This window comes from Dermacentor variabilis, chromosome 9 (genome assembly GCF_050947875.1).
Source record: "Dermacentor variabilis isolate Ectoservices chromosome 9, ASM5094787v1, whole genome shotgun sequence".
NCBI lineage: Eukaryota > Metazoa > Arthropoda > Arachnida > Ixodida > Ixodidae > Dermacentor > Dermacentor variabilis.
The window spans coordinates 136,014,810-136,036,728 of NC_134576.1; the positions used below are offsets into that span (position 1 = coordinate 136,014,810).

The 21,919-nt window shown below is 44.3% G+C and overlaps 1 protein-coding gene across 1 annotated transcript; it reads left to right on the forward strand.

The window, feature by feature from the left end:
- Window positions 1-78: 78 nt before the first annotated feature.
- LOC142558555 (uncharacterized) lies at window positions 79-20,677 on the forward strand. Its single transcript, XM_075670688.1, has 5 exons — window positions 79-235; window positions 9,500-10,613; window positions 13,378-13,432; window positions 14,134-15,024; window positions 18,755-20,677. The coding sequence occupies exons 1-5, from the start codon at window positions 226-228 to the stop codon at window positions 20,465-20,467; spliced, it is 3,783 nt and encodes a 1,260-aa protein (XP_075526803.1). The 5' UTR covers window positions 79-225; the 3' UTR covers window positions 20,468-20,677.
- Window positions 20,678-21,919: the final 1,242 nt, after the last annotated feature.

Genomic DNA, 21,919 nt, shown 5'->3' on the forward strand with positions numbered 1-21,919 from the left:
CCCCCTTGATTCAGTCAGCTGTCCACAAAAACATATTTTTTTTAATGTTTAGGAAGTTAGGCACCGCGTCACAAAGGCAGCGCCATGGATATTTCTGTGGCTACTCGCGTTCGCTTGTTCTACGCATCCTCCTTGGTTCTACGTAGGTCGTGGTTCTACGGTTCTACCTGTGGTTCTACCATTTACGATCATGACCGCGGATCGTGACGAATACGGTCGATTCCAATGTCGTTTGGTGAGCATGGTAGTAATAGTAGCATGTTGGTACGTTCTTGTGCGCACAGGTGCGCGGGCTCGATTTGAATAACTAGTTGTATGCGAAAGTCGTTTCGTTTATTGAACATGTGTCCTTAATATGTGTGCCCGAAGCAGCGCTGTGGATATAAAACTTGGACCTGTCATTTAATGCAAAGCCACTGCAGTGAGGCTGTTAAGTATGAATCCTTCAGTATCAACCTCTCCCTCATCCGTGCTAAGAACGTCGCGTAATGTTGTCATTTCGCAGTGAGCTTTGTTTAGTACCGCGTTTGGACGCAATACTTGCTTTTTTATGTCTGAGGAAACCATAAATACGCGTCGTCTATGGAGATGCGAAGCCGCAATATCAACTGTCTCAGGAAAGCCCACAGCTTTGCAAACGATGAGCATTTATTTTCGACGAAGCAGGCAAGTACTTCACCAGGATGTTGTGTTAGAAATGGGGTGAAAACAAATTTACAGTGAAGAGAATTAATTGCACGTGAAGAGAATATGATGAATTTTCTCGGCCGAGAAAAAATCACTAGTAGAGCTCGCAAAACGTTTTTGCCCGTGCAGAATACGATGGTAAAGCTGCCGCTTTCATGACGGGATGGTCCACAGCTTGTTTGTTAATGTGGTTATGAGGAGTCGTTATTGGCTTTCAGGATCAACATCACACATGTAGTGATAAATGCATTATTACTCATTGAGCTACCTTGCATTGTAATGTGGTTTGGCAGTGGAGCCTTTTATTAGTGAACTCGTATTTAGGGTTTCGTTAGCTGTTGTTGCTAAATTATTTTCCTGCATAAGAAGGAAGAATAGGAACAACATGAATAGGAAGCAGGAAAGACCTAAGCAGGACAAACATTAATTGAAACATTGATTGCTAACAGCAGTGGTAAAGTATCGAATGGTTAAGAGAAATGAAGTGAACTAACAAAGCTTCCACTGTGAATACTCTTGTGTCGCAATTACTTCTTTACAGGATCGAGGATAGAAGACAACTGGCAGGAACACTGTTGGACAGTTGCTTCTGTGACAGACAAGTTGCTTGGGACTGGGGTTCTAGAAGACCTTCACTGTCACATTGCTTTACATTTATTTTACACAGCTCAGCTTGGTAAGGCCTGGAGTGGCATTCTCGGTCAATCACTTTCAGTGATATGATCACCTCCACAAGATTTCGTGTGGCTCGGTACTGGATGTGCTTATGACTGCTTGTGAAACCATTCCCGACACTGCATCAAGACAGTGTGTTTGACACTGTTTGTGGAATTCTGTTGTCCATGACCTGTGCCTAGTCACGCAAGATATCTTGTAACTGATTTTATCCCTGAAAGTGCCCGAATGAGAATACATTCCCTGGATGCCAGCTTGGCATACAGGATTGATGCATGTAGATCGTGTATATGACGCATAACATGTAGGGACCCAGCCTCTGCCCTTGCTCCACACAGAGTCATGTGGCAGAACAGGGTGCTGATGTTACACTGCCAGGTAAGGCATCATAAAAGCCTTCGCGAAATATTTTCGGGGCCCCTTCAACAACTCCTAAGCAGCAGTCCCACTGTTGAAATTGTGTATGCACTTAGGGCAGGCTGATAGGGTCTTGTGTTTTTGTTGATGTACTAATAGTTGCTATGGTTACAGGATGTAAGTTAGTGCAGCCGTTTTAGTGCGTGTGCATATTCTCACAAGTCTTACCGTGCTTTTAAAGCACTACGTACACATTTTGCATACCTCTTGCTACTAAGTTGTACCAAAGCAACCACTCTTAAGGTGTTGTAACACATATTCGTGCACTCATATCTATGCCTACAGCTCATGCTTTTTCTTTTTTATTATTATTTTCTTTTGCTCTTCCCACTGTTCCCACACTAGATAGGGTCACGTGTCACTAGTGTAAATATGTGTGGCGTAGTTTAGTGTATGCAGCATTGGTAATGAATGTACTGCATGACTTCTGCAGCAAGAGAGAATTAACACCTTCAGTTAATACTTGTTCTGGAGCCTTATAGATTGGGTGATGCTGATATGGGACGTCAAGGAAGGTTTCAGTGGGGGCACGAGAGGGAGTGAGCCAACTCCGTAGAGATGTAGGGCAATAGCTGCAAGGTACTTTTTTCAAAGAAACTTTAATAAAGGGAACCCATGTTACTTTCCTCTGTAGCTTGGATGACAACTTTTTCTATCTTCAAGTTTCCTCCTCCTTGGTTCATTTCTACGAACTCATTTTCATGGTAACGCGCTATGTACAGTCAGATGCCCTTGTGATGAAGTGCTTTGGACCTCTGAATTCCATCATTGTGCAGGTCACTTTGTTGTCAAGATTGCACACCATACTGGTTGCAGTTTAGCGGGCTAAGCCTGTTCAGCAAAACAACGCCATTATTTACCATGAATTCTGTATTTACTTAGTGAAAGAAGCCGCTAATTTTCTTGTGCCCACTTTATCCAACAAAATGTGTGACTATAGCCGATCTTATGACATTGAGGTTCACAAATTGCTAGTGCCACTTCATCAAAGTGTTCAGTTCGTTAAGACAGCTACCACTGCTACTGTGGAATTCGGACTCAACCGATTCGTTTTGGCTATGGTGTCAACTAGTGCTCCTTAGGCACGCTCCAGCTCAGTCGTGTCTGTGAACTGCAGTGACAGTGCTGCTATTTGTGTTCTCTCTAAGGCAACAAATAAGCCACCAGGGGTGCGTAAATTTCTTCATTGCATGGACAGATTCATCGTGGCGTTCTTAGCTATAGAATCATTCACAATACATATGAAAGACAGGAATTTGGCTTGGGCATGTGGGATCCTTCGTTAGATTGGTCATTTCATTGAAGAGGCTTTATTGGCTGAGGCATTCTAGCGTACATCTGAAAATGTACCCTTTTCATTTTCATTTGCACCCGTCCCAGTGGCTCAGTGGCAATGTTGTTTCGCTGCTGATCATGGTTCCAGGTTTAACTCCTGGGCCTGGCGGCCACATTTTGATGGAGGCATATTGCAAGGACACTTGTGTAATTAGATGGTGCACACTAAAGAACCCCATGTGGTGAAAATTATTCCAGAGCCCCCCACTGTGGCATCTCTCATAGACCCGCTGTTGCTTTGAGATGTTAAGCCCTGTGATTCCATTCGTAAATTATTTTCTTATTTACTCGCATCCTGTCTGGTCCTAAAGGCATTACAGAGAGGAATGATTAACAGGCGATAGTTTAAGCCCTGTGTGTGCATATCATCTTCCTCATCTGTACATACTCATCATCACAACACTGGGTTGTAATAGTGGGTGGCTTGCTCACTGAAATAAAAGGACGACCTGCGGCCTAACCGTTGTCTCGCAAGTGATGGAGGTGCTGGGTACGTAGCGATGATGTCGGCTACAGTAGTGGGGTTCTTCACAAGGGCATTAAATGCAACAGACCGAATTCCTTTGAGTAAATGACGCACACAGTCATTATCTGGCATGGAGCTGTTGACAAGGAGGCAAAGGGTGAGTACGTCTTCTATACACGAAGTGTACGATGCGCCGGTGTGCTGAACATGCTCGGCAAGCTTCTTTTTTGCAACCTCTGAACAAACAGGCACTGGGGATAGCAAAAATCTGTCGCAGCTGCTGTTAAAAGAGGCCCAGTCTATGAAGTCACATTCATGGTTGAGAAACCAAGTCTTCTCAACGTTGGTTAGATAGAAGGCTACATTAGTGAGCTTTGCGAAATCATCCCAATGATTAAATGCACTCACAGTCTTAATTTTCCAACCAATCCTCGACATCATCGCCGTTGAGACCAGTAAACATCTGTGAGTCCTTCTGGGTGCTATTAATGGTCCAAGAAGCTGTCCCCGCAGGAGCAGGCATAGTGGAAGCTGCCGTGTTGGGCTGCTGACCTTGTTACTTGGCCGGGGATAGTGGATAGGAGTGGCAATCCAAGCGGAGCTCCAGGGATGTACCCGAGGGGAAGCTCTGCAGAGGAGAGGACTGCAGGACTGGAGAGCAAACCTCCCCTGCAGACTACTGTGTCACTCCTGTTAGAAGTTCCTTCTGACCGTCATTGCCGTGGTTCTGACATTGTTCACGTTTCATGTCTTAAACTATTCGATGTTTCTTTCCAGCCTAAGTTGTGACCGGTCTGCCCGCTTCAGCACGCAGGTAAAATTAATGTGAGCGCTGCATGTGCATTTAATCTTCCTCATCTGTACACACTCATCATCACCGCTTGAGGCCACATAGTGGATGGCTTGCTCGCTGAAATAATAGAAAGACCAGCTGCCGTTTTCTCACAATATCACGGCGAAGCTGTTTAGGGCTAGCCAATTCATCTGTCCATCTGCTTGTCGCCTGTACGTCAAAAACTCCTCCGGTGCAACCCCACGCACGTGCATGAAAAAAAAAGGGGGGGAAGAGGCACGCGATTGGCTATGCCAGTAGTGATGTCGTTGCTCTCCATCATAGCTGAGCGTGCACGCAGCGGTTTCTTTCCAGCTCTGAAATAGGTAGTAGGTAGGCCATGCCTCATACGTACTCTTGAGGAGCAGGCAGCTTTGAATCAGCAACGCCGCGAGCAGAACCGGCAACGAGCCTGTCTACGCCATGCCGATGCTGCAGCCCGAGCAGAAGAGCAGGCTCATGCAGCTGAGTGCAAGCAGCAACCGCGTACCAAGGATCTAGCAGCCTACCAAGCCATTGTTAAATGAACCATCAGGATTAACCCAGTGATAAGCACCAGGACTGCACGTTTCAACTTCGCTGGTTAACAATCTGTACGGAGTGCTTGGGCGCTGATTTTTTACTTCTTGAATGTGGCAGAGACCTAGGCTTGCAGTGACAGAGACCAAAAGGTGGTTCCATTTGCTCTAGTTCGTGGCAAAAAAATAAAAATAAATAAACGTGGTTGATGTTAGATAGGGACATTTTAGTTTGTCTGGCAACTTCTTACCATTTGCAGATAACCAGGTTACTGAAGGCGTAAACTTGAGTGGCCATGTTGACAAAGCTCTCTGGCAGTGCACTGCTCACCCAGACGAAAAGAGCTATTGCAGTAATCAAGTGTAGCCTACTTCACTGCTTGTGTAAATTTGTGAATGCATTGCCTTTTCAAATGTCTTTTTGACACGAACACTCATGGACCACAAAAACGTGTCCATAAGGCATTGTGGCTAGATGAGACATCACAAGGTGTCAGAAGCAGCATTGTTGCTGCCATGCACCTTTCTGGTAACACTGCAAGCCGTTAATGGCAAGAAATTTGCAGACAAGCTAAAGCTCTCCATTAATGTGGCATGATGGAATATAAATCTTTACATGAATTGTTCAGTGATAGCGGGGCTGGTGGGAAAGACAAGTTCATATATAAGGGTTCTTTTTTTTTTTTTTTTTTTTGTATGGGAAATCTTGTGGATGAGGCTTGAGTACAAGCATTCGCAGTGCAGTCATCGTGTTGGCAGATCTAAGTTGAATTTGATTGACTATGTGCTGGTGTAATTGCAATATATAGAAATTATTCAAGAAGCAGTGGCATATTGAACCAATTAAAGAACATTAGTTAATGCTATTCTGAAAGAATCCCAGATAGATGAAGCACATAACATCTTTGATATTACTGAAGATTTGCACGTCAAATTGGGAACGGCGAAAGAAAGTTTTAGAACTGATGTGCAAGTGTGCGATTAGCATTGTTGGATTGATGTTCAAAATGTATATTTCATCAGAGGTTGCGAGTTGCATGTAATTCCAAAGTGCCTGTGTGAAGTGACAGGGATTATAGTAAAGTTGTTATGGATCTGAAGCAGCAGAAGTTTGATGTGGGGGAGCTGGTTTAACATACTTGAAGAAAAGAAAAGAGCGCTACGAAGACGTGAACTAAAACAGGAGCATGTACGACGGACAAGGCGCTACTTCCAACTCAATGTTTTTTTTTAAAGAAACATGATTTTAAATAGATACAACCTATAATGGCCCATTGTGACATCACATCCTCCCTATCTCATTAGAAAAGCAATCTCTTTTTCGATAAGTGCCACTGGCGGACAGCTAATGCACGTGCCCTCGGCCTTTGCAATGTAGAAAGCTTCTAATATCTCTCGTTCCAGTCTATCTCTAGAATGTGCCACAAACCTGCTGTCACGAAGATACGGACAGCATTTGTGACATTTACAATGTTCAGCCAGATAGCCCCCCGCATTGTTATTTACAGCCCAATTGTGCTCACGCGCCCTTTCATTGTAACATCGTCTGGTTTGACCGATACAAACCTGGTTGCAGCTTAAGGCTATCTCATATACGACATTTCTAGTGCATTCCATATACTGCGCTGCATGTTTCTTAGAGCATAGTTCGGGTTTTGCCTTTGTCAGCATAGGACATATCTTGGCCAATTTACATGGTGCGCTGAACAGAAGATTAACATTGTGCCTTTGTGTAACTTTCTTGAGGTTGTGGGACACCCTGTGCCAATGTGGAATCGCAATAACAATGGGGGAGGGGGGGTCAATCTGGCTGAACATTCTAAACGTCACAAATGCCGTCCGTATCTTCGTGCGACAGGATACTGGTACGTTCTCGAGATCGACTAGAACGAGAGATATTAGACGCTTTCTACATTGCAAAGGCCGAGGGAACATGCATTAGGTACCCATCAGTCGCACTCACCAAAAAAGAGGTTGCTTTTCTGATGCAATAGAGAGGTCGTGAAGTCACAGTGGTGCTATTCTTGTTTCTATCTATATGAATCCTCTTTCTTGAAATAAACATTTTGTTGGAAGTTAGCGCCTGTCCGTCGTACATGTTCTTCTTTTAGTGTCTTTGTAGCGCTCTTTTCTTTACTTTAAGTATGTTATGGATCTGTTTGTGGTGCTTCAAGCAGTTGAGAGTTACATACACTACTCACCACAGCTTTATTTGTGTGACTATCTTGTGAGTTCTACAAGCTATTTGGAGGAGCTTCATATTCAAATTTTTTGTTTCTTTGCCTTCCCATTTTTCTTAATTGGCGTTAGCATAAAATTGATTAAGATTTCTGTTTATCATTGAAAGAAATACTATATCTGTCAATTCTAATTTTCATCATTCTCATTTTTTTCAGGATCTTGCTTCAAGGCCATATGCAATCCTCAAGAATCAAGAATATCTTCAGCTGACTGTCAGCTTGTGCAGTAGTTGTGAAACTTCATGTGACATCACCATAGCATCATTCTCAAAATTGTACCTTTATGTTATATCCACATTGTACAGTCGACATCAAATGTTTAGGAGCCATGTGATCAGAAAAAAATTTAGGATTTCCTATTGGTTTGGGACCAGAGCCAGTAAAACCATACAACACTATATGTTGCTCGCATATGCATATATGGGCTGAAAAGCAAAATACCAGGCTGTGGAAATAATGAGCTTTTTCCCAGATCATTGTTGAGTAAGTTTTCTATGTCAACAGAGCATGTGTTTAAAAGGTGCCCCTGCTAATGTCAACCAAGTTTTTGTTGAAAAATTATTAAAGGAACATGGCGCAAGATAGTATTTTAAGGCCTACTGTGTTTAGTGGTATCTTGCCCAGTATTTTTTAAATCTTCTTTTTTTTCGAACAGCTTCGCTAATGTTAGTTGAGATACACAGTTCTATGTGCAACTTTGCATAGATGTTTTTAGCTGGTAACCATTCCTACCAGAGCAGCAGCTGTAGGACATTTTATGTGGCACCATAGAGAATGTTATCTTGAATACCCATGACTGATAGACTGTCAGATTTCAGGGTATGACAATATAAATACCGAGATAAATTGGGCAACGCAAGAATGCAAGTATGTTTCTAACCTATACCCGAGGTTTGAAAGCTTGTAGAGTGTGGCAGAGATAGGACTGTCAGGTGTACATGATTGTTCTTTCTAAACCACTGGCTGATGTCAGCTCGTGGCAGAGATAGGACTGTCAGGTGTACATGATTGTTCTTTCTAAACCACTGGCTGATGTCAGCTCAAATTTCACACAAAGGTATCACTTTGCATGAAGTTTAATACCATGTTTTCAATTCAAAGTGGCTGTCATCTGCAGCAGTGCCACTAAAAAGTTTTCTGTCCTGCTGCAATGAAATAGTGGCACCATCTGCCATGGCCAGTCAAGGCTACCATGAAAACTTAATGTTCAACGTAGCCATGTCTAAGGGTGCCACCATTACGTTGTGGTTAGGGTGCCTGAATGTCAGAGATGTTGTATTGGTAGTATTGAGGCAATCTAGTTGCAGTGGAATTGATGTGCTTTGAGTGCCGCCACCATGCTTGGCACCCACTTTGGATTTGTTGTGCATGAAACTGGCAAGTAATCCCCCAAAACATTGTAATAAACTGAACTTCATGCAAAGTAGTACCTGAATAAGGCAAATCAGTTCTCCCAAAGCCTGCAAGGTGGGGGAAGCGCGGATTACAATTTTTTCCTTTTACAAAGTGGTAGGTTTTTGTGAAATTTGAGCAGACATCAGCCAATGGTTTAGCAGAAAGAGTCATGTATACCACACTCAGTACAAGCTGCATTTGTTCTGCAAATTGAGTGTGCTAGCAAGTGCTGCTCAATTCTAAAGTAGTTATACATGGCCATTGGTAATGAACAATATAGGAATTCACTAAAAAGCCATATTTTTTGTTGTGCCATATATTCAATACGGTGAAAATGTGGTTATGATAGCTTGCCATGTAAATTTCTTTTGTTCCAGCTTGCTTATAAAGCTACATTTGATCCTCCAATCCACTGACCAAAGTGTGGACTTTGAGAATGTATTGCATATGTCAGAGTTTGAGTGGCTAGCTTAAGGTCATTCAGGTAGAGGTTTTCAATAAATGTGTTCATTACTGAAAATTAAAGCAGCAGTGGATTACTGGCTGCTTTAGTCCAGGTATATGAATTGTGTGCCTTATCAATATCTTTGTGGTGTTTGTGTACTGTCCGAACTGTTTGATGAAAAATGTGTTCTGCTACACACAAGGCATTATAGCTTATTACCTTGAGTAAATTTCTATTTACATATACCTTATCAATCTTTGTACAGGTTGCGCCTTCTCTACTATTGTCTACCTACACATCTATTCTGGCTGCTGAAAGTATAATTCTCGTATAGTACATACATTAAAATGGCTCTTGTCTTAGGTTTCTGTATCTGTTCAAAGCTATTATATTGTACCAAGTACAACAATGCCACTGTATGTATTATATCTCTGTTTATCTGAACTGTGCTTAAACCATAACATTAACCATTGTTCTGCATCATTGCAGCGCTGTCTGACAAGCATGGACCTCTGCCCACAAGAACAACACCGCAGGTGTTTCTTCTCGAACCTGGTCCTCACCAGCCTGCAGAATCATCGCTCAGTTGTAGCGTCCTTCCATCTGGAGACATTTACGTCAGCCTCCTGCGTGATGACAGCGATCCGCTGGCTAAATTACTGGCTTCCGGCGGAGCCATCATAGAGGAGCGCAGCGCAGACAGTCTTGCCATAGTTCCAAGCATGTCTGCACTGTCTTGCAAGGTAACTTCAGGTTTGCCAGCTAAAGGTCATCATGCAGCCGCAGGTGCAGAATCATGCATTGCTGACAACTTGGATGTTAAACCATGCGCTGAGAACAACGGCAAAGACAAAGAACAGTCACACAGTGTCGTACCACCTAGAGACATTTACCTCTACCTCCAAGGCGATGGCAACAACCCGCTGGCTAAATTACTAGCTTCTGGTGGGGCCCTAACAGAAGACTGCAACATAGACAGTCTCACCGCGGTGTCTCGTGCGTCTGCAATTCCTTGTGAGGCAACTTCAATTTTGGCGATTGGAGCAGTTCATTCTGCAGCCACAGACACATCATCGCACATTGCTGACAACTCTGGTGTTGAATTGTGCACTGATAAGAGTGAGAAATTCAGTGAGCATTCGTACAGTGGTTGGCGAGGCACTTTGCTTCAGAGGCAGGAGAAGTACGCTTGCCACCTGTGCCCATACACAACCAGGTATCCAAGCATCATAGAGCGTCACCGGCTGCTGCACACAGGCGAGAAACCACACAAGTGTCAGGTCTGCAGCCGCGGTTTCCGGCTGCGCACTACAATGTTGCAGCACCTACGCATACACACGGACGAGCGCCCGTACCAATGCAAGACGTGCTTGCGCTCATTTCGCCATGGTTCGTCCTTGCAAAAGCACGAACGCGTGCATACGGGAGAGCGACCCTATCAGTGTGAAACATGCGACCAGGCATTCAGCGCCCTCACTGTACTAAAGCGCCACAGACGCACCCATACAGGCGAGAAGCCCTTTGTGTGCCCAGTCTGTGACATGCTATTTGGAGATGCAGGTGCCAAGAAACGCCACATGCGTCGCAAGCATGCGATTGACAAGTGACCCTTCAACTTGGCATGCTTGACTACTGTCTCTTAAGGCAAGAGACATTGTCTTGTGTTTCTTTTTACTTGGAAATCCTTTGATCCTTTTGTGACTTACGAGTTGTCGTTTTCCAAAGGCCAACTCACCTGACAAGGTGCTACGGTATCGGACCACTCACGAAGATCATTTGCTCAATGAGCACACATTCCGTGGTTTTGTGGTCTCCACCTATTGTCTGTGCCTGTGTAATGACAGTGTGATGTGGGTGACGGAGTGCTGCAAGGGGAACTTGTCACTGTCCTGTGTTTTTCCAATGGAGTTCTGTGCCACTAGACATAGGAATGAGCTGCAATTCCAGCTTTCTGTGCATTGATACAAGCATTGTACCTTGCATGTGTGTGACAGTGTCGACTATTTATTCACAAAATTTCCCATTTCATGTTAATTCTAGTATATTTCCATGTCCATCGTGCCTGTAGCACATCCATTCGAAGGTCATTTTGCACTTGTATCATTATGTTATGTGTTCCGAGTTGGGACATGAATGTTGTAGCTTGTGCTGCATTGCTCACCGTTCGCACTAATGCCGAGTGTAATTTAAGCCGCATATCAGTGTTTCTTTTGCTGCCGTTGTCTTTCTTTAGCAATAAACATGTATTACAGTCAACATTTGTGCTGTGCCATTGAAGTCCTTTGGCAAGTTTAGTCTTGTACGTGCTTATGCATTAGCCAGTTCACCTACAGGAAGCTCACAGCAGCCCTTTTACGCGAGGTCATTGATTTCCTTTGTTTTGCAATTCCTGACTTTGAGGAAAGACTGGCGTAGAGCAACAGCAGTTCTTGCTTGGGTGAATAGGAATGCAGAATTGTCTCTGTTTTTCCAGCATTGCAATGATATCCATAAACACCAGGGAGCAATCGCTGCCAACAAGAGAGGAATTCTTCCTCCTTGATTGCGGACCTCAGCAGTTGACATAGACAGTTTCCACTCAGCACATACCATCTGGAGACATTTGTGTCCGCTTCCAGCCCAAGAAAGTAATTTCGCTGAAGGAATCAGCCTATGGTTGTAACATAGCAGAGTCTAAGGTAGTCAGTTCTGTTGGAGTTTCACAAGTCACCATGCTTGCAAATGTAGAGCTTGACAGAAAGTTTGAGGGGAATCAGTACAGCAGATGGCAAGGCATGTCGCCACAGTTCCTTAAAATCCATGTCTGCCACTTGTGCCTGTCATACATGACTACGAGCACTACTACTACGAGAATACAGGAGCGTCATTGCATAGCACTTGTGGCTTTAGTGCATAAGCACAAAGCAGCTGGAGCGCAAGATGTGCTTGAAAACATTTGCCTCTGATGCCCGACTGAAGCTGCCTGAACACTGGCTGTTTTAACAGCAGCAGTCATTGTTGTAGCTTGTGCAGAGTGACCTTCGTGTCCTGTTACATCTTGAGGCACCGCATGTGCAAGCACACACAAAAGTCGAGAAGCTGTATGTATGTATGCGACATCTGCAGAATGTGGTGTTTGAACAGAGCCATCATGAAGCTCTATGTGCAAAGGTTGCATGCTGCTAGAGAGTGTGATAGACTACTGTGCTTGGCCTGATTTTAGTGCACACCCAGTATTTATGAGCAGAAAGCGGAAAAACAATGTGTGTCGATTTGTAAATCACATAGAGCTTTCATTGCTGGAAGCTAAAGTAATGCCAGCACCCTGCTTTGCGGATGTGTGTTCTACTGTTTGTTTTCTGTTTGCTAGCTCCTGACAAAAATTATGCTTTACCTGTTGTAGTGATGCATTGGTAGCTTGTGACTGCAGAGATAGCATTAAAACTGCATGAAAAGAGCGGTATAGAGGATACAGGGGATTGGAAATTGTCCTATGTTTTCTGCAACCATGTTTTTGCAAGATTTCATGCCATTGTATTATTTAGCAAATTTTTTTGTGCCGTACGAATTGATAGGAGCATGCAAATATTTCAAACATTTTAATAACGAATTGAATAATGTTCTATGTGATTTGGTCTTCGAATTGAATATTCACTATTCATAAATGTGAATATTTTTTTAATACCTTTCAAATATTTCACTACGTCAACTGCGTCCAAATAAATATAAAGTTGAAGTGAAGGTATGGTAAATTTTCACCCCCGCAGACATAGTACAGACATAAAACATTAGAACTTGCATAGTGGAGCAGGCTACATCGATTACGTAGCCATACCATAGCCTGTAGAGCAATCATTCCCGCTGTGAAGAGTCCTGTTCATGTGAAGAGACTACTTGCTTGCTCCTAATGCTTCATTTGTGCTTTTAACAACACTTCAAAATGTACTATGCAATGACAAAAGCCTGCTAACTTTAAGAATACTGGGATGCAAACATTGTTCTATATTAACTGCGATAACAGCTGTTCATTATATCAAATCTATTCAAAAAGTATTTGATATTTGATTCCATTTGCTTCTGGAATTATTCGATTCATATTCCATTCGGTCTCAAAAATTGCTATTCACTCGCCCCCAACTTGTTAGATTTGGTTTCAAATCCACATATAATCTCACATACTGAATTATTAACAATGGCTTTAAAGCTAGTGCAGCATTACTGTTGTGCTCTTGTGCCTCACTTGCTGTAAATAGCATGATATGTGGCGTGGGCTTGTGAACATCAAACAGCATGTTGGTGTACTGCCCACTGATCTTTGCATTTAGCACTAGGATAACTTGTTACATGCAAAAATTTGTGTAGTGTGCTGGTCGTGCATTTTATTTCAGTGTTCTGGATGACACTGTTTTAGATCAATTTCTAACTGAAGTAATCTGGGAGCATGTAATAAGCACATTGACAGTGCTACCGTATGCTTGGTCTTTTGTGGTCACTGTTGCAATTCGAATAATGTCTTTGTTCTGGGACAAAATGTTTTTTGTGCCGTTTATGTTAACTGCATCTAGTGCCTTTCCGTCATGCCTATCTTCATTCGTGATGTTTGCCTCTGCTTTAGTGCTTGAAGGGCAACGAGGCTGTATTGAATTTTATTTTTTTTGGTTACACATATTTTGCACCTTGTAGACATCACAAATTATGATTAACTATAGAAAAAGAACAGGCTTATGCTAGTTGTCTTGACAAAAACTTTATGGTAAATATCATTGCAGTGCTGAAGGCAGTTGTGTGCTTAATGCATATTCACATAGTAGGAGTCCTGTCATGCTGTGAGATTTTCAAGAGCATGTCTCTAATTTCTTAATGTTTCAAACATTATGTGGAAAATAAGAAAGCTGAATATAGTATAGGTGCACTAATGGCACACACACTCATAAAATATTTTCGAGTAGTAGTATTTGTATTCTAGTTGCTATATCACCTTGGCAGTTCACAGCACAATTTTGATTTCAGTTCAGTGTTTTTTGGTGTAATTTAAAATATCTTGTGTGGTATATCACAATGTAAGTTAGCCTACTGAAAGGAGTGAGTTATGCAAGGAATATAATAACCGTTAGCTTTGAGTGTTCCAATATATTTCTTTGTAGCCATTACTTTGCTTATTGATGTTTCGTAACATTGCAGTCTTGATTGGAGAGCCCAGCCTTGGATTCCTGCCCACGCTAAATCAAGAGGTCACCTCTCTCAGGTCTGGTTCTCGGCAGTCTCCTGAAGCATCACCCATATGTGGTGCTCCTCTCTCCGAAGATTTTTACATCTGTTTGCAGCACGATGATGATGACCCTTTGGCTGAATTGCTTGTCCCTGATGTGGGTGCTGTCGAAGAGTGCAGTGCAGATGGTGATACAGCAGCTTTGAAGGTCTCCGCAGCTCTGTGCCAGGATGTAGTGGATTCTCAAGGTGGCAGCCATTGCGGAGCTCTGGAGGCAACGGTCTACTCTACCAATGTCAGTGCTGAATTGGGCGCTGAACCATACAGGAAAGTAGCAAGTGTGCTGAAGGAGCGTGTCTACTCCCTCGGGAAGAAGGGCATCTTGCTAGAGAGGCAAGCAAAGTATGCATGTCACCTTTGCCCATACATGACGAGGAACAAGAGCAGCATGATCACCCACAGGTTTCAGCACAAAGGCATCCAAAAGCACAAGTGCAACGTCTGCGAACGCAGCTTCCAGCGGCGCTCAACATTGCTGTACCACCTGCGCACGCACACGGGAGAGCGTCCATACTGCTGCAGCATGTGCCCGCGCGCGTATTCCTGCAAGTTCTCCCTGACCGTACACGAGCGCAAGCATACGGGTGAGCGGCCATACCGTTGCGACATGTGCGACCAGGCCTTTGCAGCGATGTCTTCCCTGAAGTGCCACAGGCGCAAGCATGCAGGTGGGGGGGAGCCCTACGTGTGTCCAATGTGTGCAGCGGCATTTCCAAAGCAAAGCATGCTGAATGATCACATAAGTGGGCAACACACAGCAACTGGGTGACCTGCCCGTTTGGTACGCTCGGCTGTCGGCAACGTCACCAGCCGACCTAGTGCACAGGGCCAGCCTTGGTGGTCACAGCGATGTGTCAGTGCACAAAATTGGTATACTATGTGGAAGATGCAGCACAGAAGCACTCCACTTCTGTACTGTTGTGCCATGCAAAACTTCAGATTTATTGTTTTTCTGATTTTTGAACTGTAGTATGTGTTTTTGTACTGTGTTTTGAACTACCTGTGGCTGGTTTTCAAGGAAGCATTAGGAGCTGCGTTTCTCCGTGTGTGCCATGCTGGTAAGTGTGCTGTCATTTTGCAATTCCCACCTCTAATTGACCAGTTCAGATGGATCGGTATGTTGGGCCTATTTGACTTTTATAAATATGTTCTGTCATTCCTGTCGGATTACACATGTGTCAGCATCTCATGTGCCATGCCGACAATGGAGACATTGAACTTTTGTTTTTTAATAATGCAGAATGTGCGGCCTCGTATAGAGTTCAAAGTTTGCATCAGTGCTTAATTTTTTCTTGTACTGTTCTGACTCCAGGGCCACATATTGTAGCACTTAATTTAAATCCACAAATTCTGCTGTGTCCTTTTGTGTGTTCTACAGGAAAATAGTTGTTACCCCAGTTTTGTATGATGTCGGCTAATTTCCTGCTTTAGCAGTTTCCCAAGTCTATTCTCTCTAGTCTGAGAGTTTCAAGTCCTGTCTTTTTGTGTTGTAATGTGAAATCGAAATTGCCTGCAAAAAAAGGGCTAGCTGTGGGTGAATGTTTCTTTTTAGCATATAAAGTGAGCTACACATGCTGTTCAAGTGCCTTCTCTGATGTGGGTAGTTATTGAGGATAAATCAAGACAGTTTCTTTTTTTTTAGGTATAGCCTACTTTATCTTGAATGTTAAAAGGAGCTTAGTTTGTTTCCTTTGAACAACCTTTTCAATTGAACATTGGGCACCAATGGGAAACAGAATACAGTTAGGTGATGCAGCTACCATTGTGTCAAGTTGCGACATCATTTGCTTGGGTGTGTTCAAGTGCTATAATGTCCCAAGTAGTGTCACGAAAAGTATCATTACAGTGCAAACATTCGTAACATTTATCTCTTTGAAATGCAATTGTCAGGCATTCCATTGTGCTGACTGGTTGTGTACTGTATTTCACATGAAAAAGGTGTGGTATATATGATTAGAACAAGCTGCTTGATTAGCAGCAATATGAGTGGTTCTCAATTCGTTTCAAGCTTGCAAGTGGAGGCTGGGAGGAGAACGTGTATGGCTCACAACAATAATGGGCCCAAGTTTTGCTTTGTTTTGCTCATTTGTTGGAACACTTGGAATTTTTCAACTTTGTTTGCACACTTGAAGTCTGTAGTGATTGTTTCTGTTAATGTCTGATGAAGCAGATGTTTGTTGTGTTGTTTTCAGAACAGTTTCACTAAACTTTTAATTGCATTATTTGAGCAAAAAACACTCGTATTTTCTACCAGTTTTGTGTCATTATAGCATTGCATTTCACTTTGTGTATTTTGATACTTGCATTAAATAAAGGTTAAGCTTGGTAGCTACAATGCCAGAGCTACTATTAATATTGGGATGGGATGCAGTACTACTGTGTCAACGTGCAAGCTCTGTATTTTTGGCTGTTATCTATACTCAACAGGATTGTTCACATCACTATTCCACATAAAAAGGCAACTCTTTTCTTTTTGTCCCATTTCCAAGTGCTAGAAATTAGTTTGCAAAGAATGAGAGGTATGTGTGTATGTGTACATACAAAACTCCCGCAAAGTTGATCTGCGAAACTTTGTTAATTTCACTTTGGTCAATTATGCATATTTATTATTTTTTTTGCAGTAACGTCCACCTCTTCCAATGAGTTGATTCGGGCTACATGCCTCAGACAATTTGAAAGGAAGTTATGTTTGAAAAATCCCTGCTATATACATGCATATAGGCACAATTATTGCCTAAGGTCTAAGTCTTGCGTAGCAGTGATATTGCAGTATTTTCTTTTTATTGAACTGAACAAGGCAGTCCAATGTAAGTGCCTCTACTGACTGTTCTTAAGGCCAATAGAGTATGTTTGGAACCGGATACACTTTGAAATAGGTTGTACTCCCAGGAATCATATTAAGTGAATGTACAACGAATACCAACCGGTCCAATTACGTGATTTTGCAGTTAGTTGAAAACATTTAATGTTGACCAAGTGGGTGCGCAGGCTATAGTTGAACCTGCATATAACAATCTGTCAGGTACAACGCCCATATAAAGAGCTTACACTACAAATTTGAGGCCCCGACCAATTGAAAGTACAGTTATATGGGCCCTTTCTTTTTCTCTCTTTGTTTTTTAAGATCACAATTTTTCACCGAATGACTCGGACTTGCTGTAGGCTTATGAAATGCAACTCAAGCAGTTAAAGGGGCACAAGTCCTTCCCTCAAGCCCCTCTAAGTTGAGCATGCTACTGAAAGTGCACTGAAAGAAGCCATAATGGGGATGCAAAGGAAGAGAAAAATGATCTCTTTTGTGTTATGCCATTCTGCGTGTGACATGAGGAATAGTCATTGGTCCTTCCGCTTCCTGCTAAACATAAGAAGGTACATCACCTTCTGCCACAAATGAGCTGGTTATGTGTTCATGCACATTTGCGTGACTGCATAGAAGTTAGTTCATTGATCGAGTGCACTTTTGCCCCCCTGCCCCTTTTGTACATTTGTATGTACTCTCTCTGCCAACCTGAAAGGAAACACCTTATTTGTGTGCAAAACCGATAAATTTCCATGTGCTTTTCTTGAAACAGCAGTACTGCGGTGAAGCCTGGGCACTGCATGTGAGTGAGCATAAGGTTGAAAATGATAGTGGCACCATTTGAGAGCATGTTGGTGGTTGGGTGGCTCGGCACATGTGTGCCCACTATCACTATAGGGTTCGTGCGCGCCAGCTCCAAAAGTGCCATGTCCTGATGAAATTGTCTTTGCGAAGAGCCATGTCGGCTCACTCTTTGAATGCAGAGTTGTGCACGTGCTCATGCCTTCTCGCATTTTTTGCGGCTGCATATTGCAGTGGGGACCATATTTCCCAAGTGCACATTTCATTTTTTTAGTGGTTCATCCCAACTGTAGAGACTGCATCCGAACTGATGACATACGGTGAAAAAATGTGAAAATTGATCTTGACAAATTGTGTGGCTCAGTGTACGTGCCCATGATGGAAGGGTGAGAGGAATGAAATACATATTCTTGTTTAAAGAGCTTGGTGAGGAGTATGGGAACTACCTGGAAAATGCTACCCGAGGTGTACAGCCCTGGTGTAAGCAGCTTTTATAGAGTTCTTGTATAGTGAAGGGGTAGCTTATATGGGAACTAACGTAACGGCTTCATCTTGCAGATGTATCACATTGTTTGTAAGTGTGTTTGACGGCACACATTATCGCAATGTTCGTTATTTGGGCCCCTTTTATGGAGGCTAAGGAATTGTTGTGAGTGCCCTTACACAGAACTCTCATCCCATTGTTATCGGATACGACGCCTGCAGTGTTCGGTGCCCTTTGTCATTTAATTTTTTTCACGGGGTACAGTTTTGTTTCTGCATGTTTTCTCGCTGTTTTTTGACCTCCTATTTGATTCCTCTCCTTGGACGTTCGCTTAATTTGGTCTGCATGGTGAGTTGAACTTGTGCTATAGTCACCGGACACCCCTCAGGACCTTGCTGAATGATATCTCTTAAATTCGCAGTGCCTGCCAAACGTCGTCGTCGATGGCGCAGAGTGACACCACGGGAGTCTTTTGAGACATCGGCCAATTGTCGCTTCGTTTCATCTGGCAACGTCTATCTCTACACCAAGCCTGGAAAACAAAAAATGCCAACCATATCAAAAACTGCACCAGTAGAGTGCACTGCTGACGACGTTACAGGGAAAGCGAAAACCTGTGTACTCGTTGCTGATGCTGCACACCAGGGCGCAGTGAATAGCTCGGCGAGTGGTGGCGAGTCAACCACAGCTCTGACTGCTTTCGACGAGTACAACATTGCTGGGGCAGTGGGACCAGAACAAGCTTATGTTCTAGCCAGCGGCTTTTCACCGTTGGATCTGGCAACTGGTTCGGACACAAGTGCTGAGTTAACCACAGCTTTGACCGACTGTGCTGAATACAACATAGCTGGCACTATGGGTGATGTGCAAACTTATGTTTTAGTCACTGACGCAGCCCCCAAGGGTGCAGTGACAGGTTTAGCGACCGAGGCCGAATCAACGACAGCTGCAACTGGCTCTGCTGCTTGGAATGTAGTCGGCACTAAAGGCGCAGAGCAAGCATACATACTAGTAGCTGAATCTTTGCTCAAGAAATCATCCGCTGGCTTAGCAACCAGCCTTGAGTCAACCACATCTTCGGCTGTTTTTGCCCACTGCAATGAGGGCAGCGCTACTGAAGCAGAGCAAACCTATGTACTAGTAACTGAGCCCACGCCTCGCAGTGCATTGCCTTGCATCGAAGCAACAGCAAACTTGCCGACCGTTGACAAGTCCAACTTGCTCGACGCTACGAGTGGAGAGCAAGCCTGCGTCCATGAATCTGTGCCCGGTTGTGAAGCAGCTCGCTCGGTGAGAAATGCCGAATCAGTGGCGTCCTCGACTGCTAGTCCTGACGCATTATTCGACGCTGCGGAAGTGGAAGAAGCGCTTGCAGCAGTTGTTAAGCGCGCGTCTGAACGTTGCAAAGCCGATCCAGGAACTAGTGGCGAATCGTCGGGGCCGGCAGAGACGCTGCCCGCAAACAGTGGCGACCGAGTCACGGTGTCGCGCCTTGAGCCCGTCGACATGACCGAGGAGCACTCGTACAGTTGCCGGACCGGCATCTTCGCTGTCAAGCAGCCGGTCTACGTCTGCCCGTTCTGCCCGTTCCAGACACGGCACCGGAGCGCCTTCGGGCCGCACCAGCTGATGCACACGGGTGAAAAGCCGCACAAGTGCGAGGTGTGCGGCCGCGGCTTCCGACTGCGCCTCACCCTGCGGACACACATGCGCACGCATACGGGCGAACGCCCGTACCACTGCGACGTGTGTGAGCGCAGCTTCTCCCTGAACAGCTCCTATCGGCTCCACATGCGCGTGCACACCGGCGAGCGACCGTACCTCTGCACGACGTGCGACAAGGCGTTCGCGTCGCGCGCTACGCTCAATCGCCACACGTTGCTACACAGCGGGGAGAAGCCATTCAAGTGCGACGGCTGCGGCAAGGCGTTTCCCCTTTCGAGCTCGTTGAGGAATCACAAGTTCCACAAGTGCCGCCCTCGGTCCAACGGTGGCGAGAACGACAGCCGCACCGTTGAGGAACCATTGGTTGAATGTTCAGACGCTGCCAACGTTGGCGACAGGCCGTTGCCAGACCATACCCAAAGCTCGGAAGGTTCAAGCAGGGATCACGGGATTATGTAACAATCTTCAAGCGAATTTCGAAGAGTAGCATGCGCGCAGACTGGTTCGAAGCAAGCACTTTAACACATATACTGGCGAGTGTCTACAGATTGATTCATGTGTATTGCTGCAGCCTGTTTGTTTCGTATGTAATAAACGTTCCAGCGTAAACACAGTAATTTTGTTGTTGCTTCGGTCACATGCGCTGTTCGAAGCCATCATATATCCCGCATTAAACCGAAAAAGTTATGTTAACCATTTGGAGATGTTTGTGTAAATAAAAGTCACAGTTTTGCACGACAGGCGAAGCATCGATTGCGATAGCAAATTAGTAGACAGCTGTAAGAAGTAATAATAGTAGTTTTATCGGCCGTATAAACTCGTAAACACAGGCATACTAACTAAATCAAGCATGGTGTCACGCGCGCACAAGCAAACATGAACATGTCACTCGATGACCGCGGAAACTCGCTGTCAAAAGGTTGGAGCCAGAAAGCGCGGCAGCAGCAGCGAGCGGATTGACCTTCGTGCTGCGCCTCGCGTAAACGCGAACTAAGTTGCGCAAACACAGCGCGGCGGACTCTGTCCCCGTTGGCTTTCAAGATATAGCGGCCCGGGCGGTCGCGCGCGGCTGCCCGGGCCGCCTGGAGTGGAACGCCCCTCCGCCCTAGCTCCCCCCAGTCTCGTGCGGCTGAGGACTGCGCGCTTACTCCCCGCTTTCCTACCTTCCGTGCGCACGCTTTTACTCGCACAGTATGCGGCGACGGTATCGCCGTTGGTCTTTGTACGCAACCTCACGGCGACGGCAGAAATCACCTGCAGTGTCCATATATTTGCTATCGCAATAAAACATAACGCAGCTCTGTAAGCGGCATCTGTTGAGCATCTAAAGCAGAGAAATACACGAATTTACCTTAAGTGAATTTGTTACAATGTTTACAAGGTTTTTTTTTCTTCCAAAGTTGCTCTCGCATATTAGTGGTGTATTTGAACGCCATGCACAATACATCATTTTTGTCCACTTTAGATTCACCTACTATTGTGATACCCTTTCACAGCGGAGCTGTATATGGCTAGCCGATTCGTCCGTCCGTCTGACGGTCGCCTGTACGCTGAAAACTCCTCCGGCGCAACCCCATGCGCATGCGCGAAAAAAATATCTAAGTTCCGCCCGAAAGGCGAAGCACCGATTAGATGTGCGAAGTAAGGATAGTAGTTTTATCGGCCATATAAATTTGTAAACATTCTTCTACTAACTAAATTAACAATGATAGAATGTGTAAGCGTGACTCAATGAGGACGTATAAAGAAACAGACAACAGAGACAACGCTGTATTTGTGTCTGCTTCTTTCTACGTCCTTGTTCAGTCGCGCTTACGCATTCTATCACGCATTCAAACCAACTAGGCCGCCATCGTGCTTTAACTAAATTAACCAGCATGGTGTCACGCGCGCACAGGTAAACATGAACAC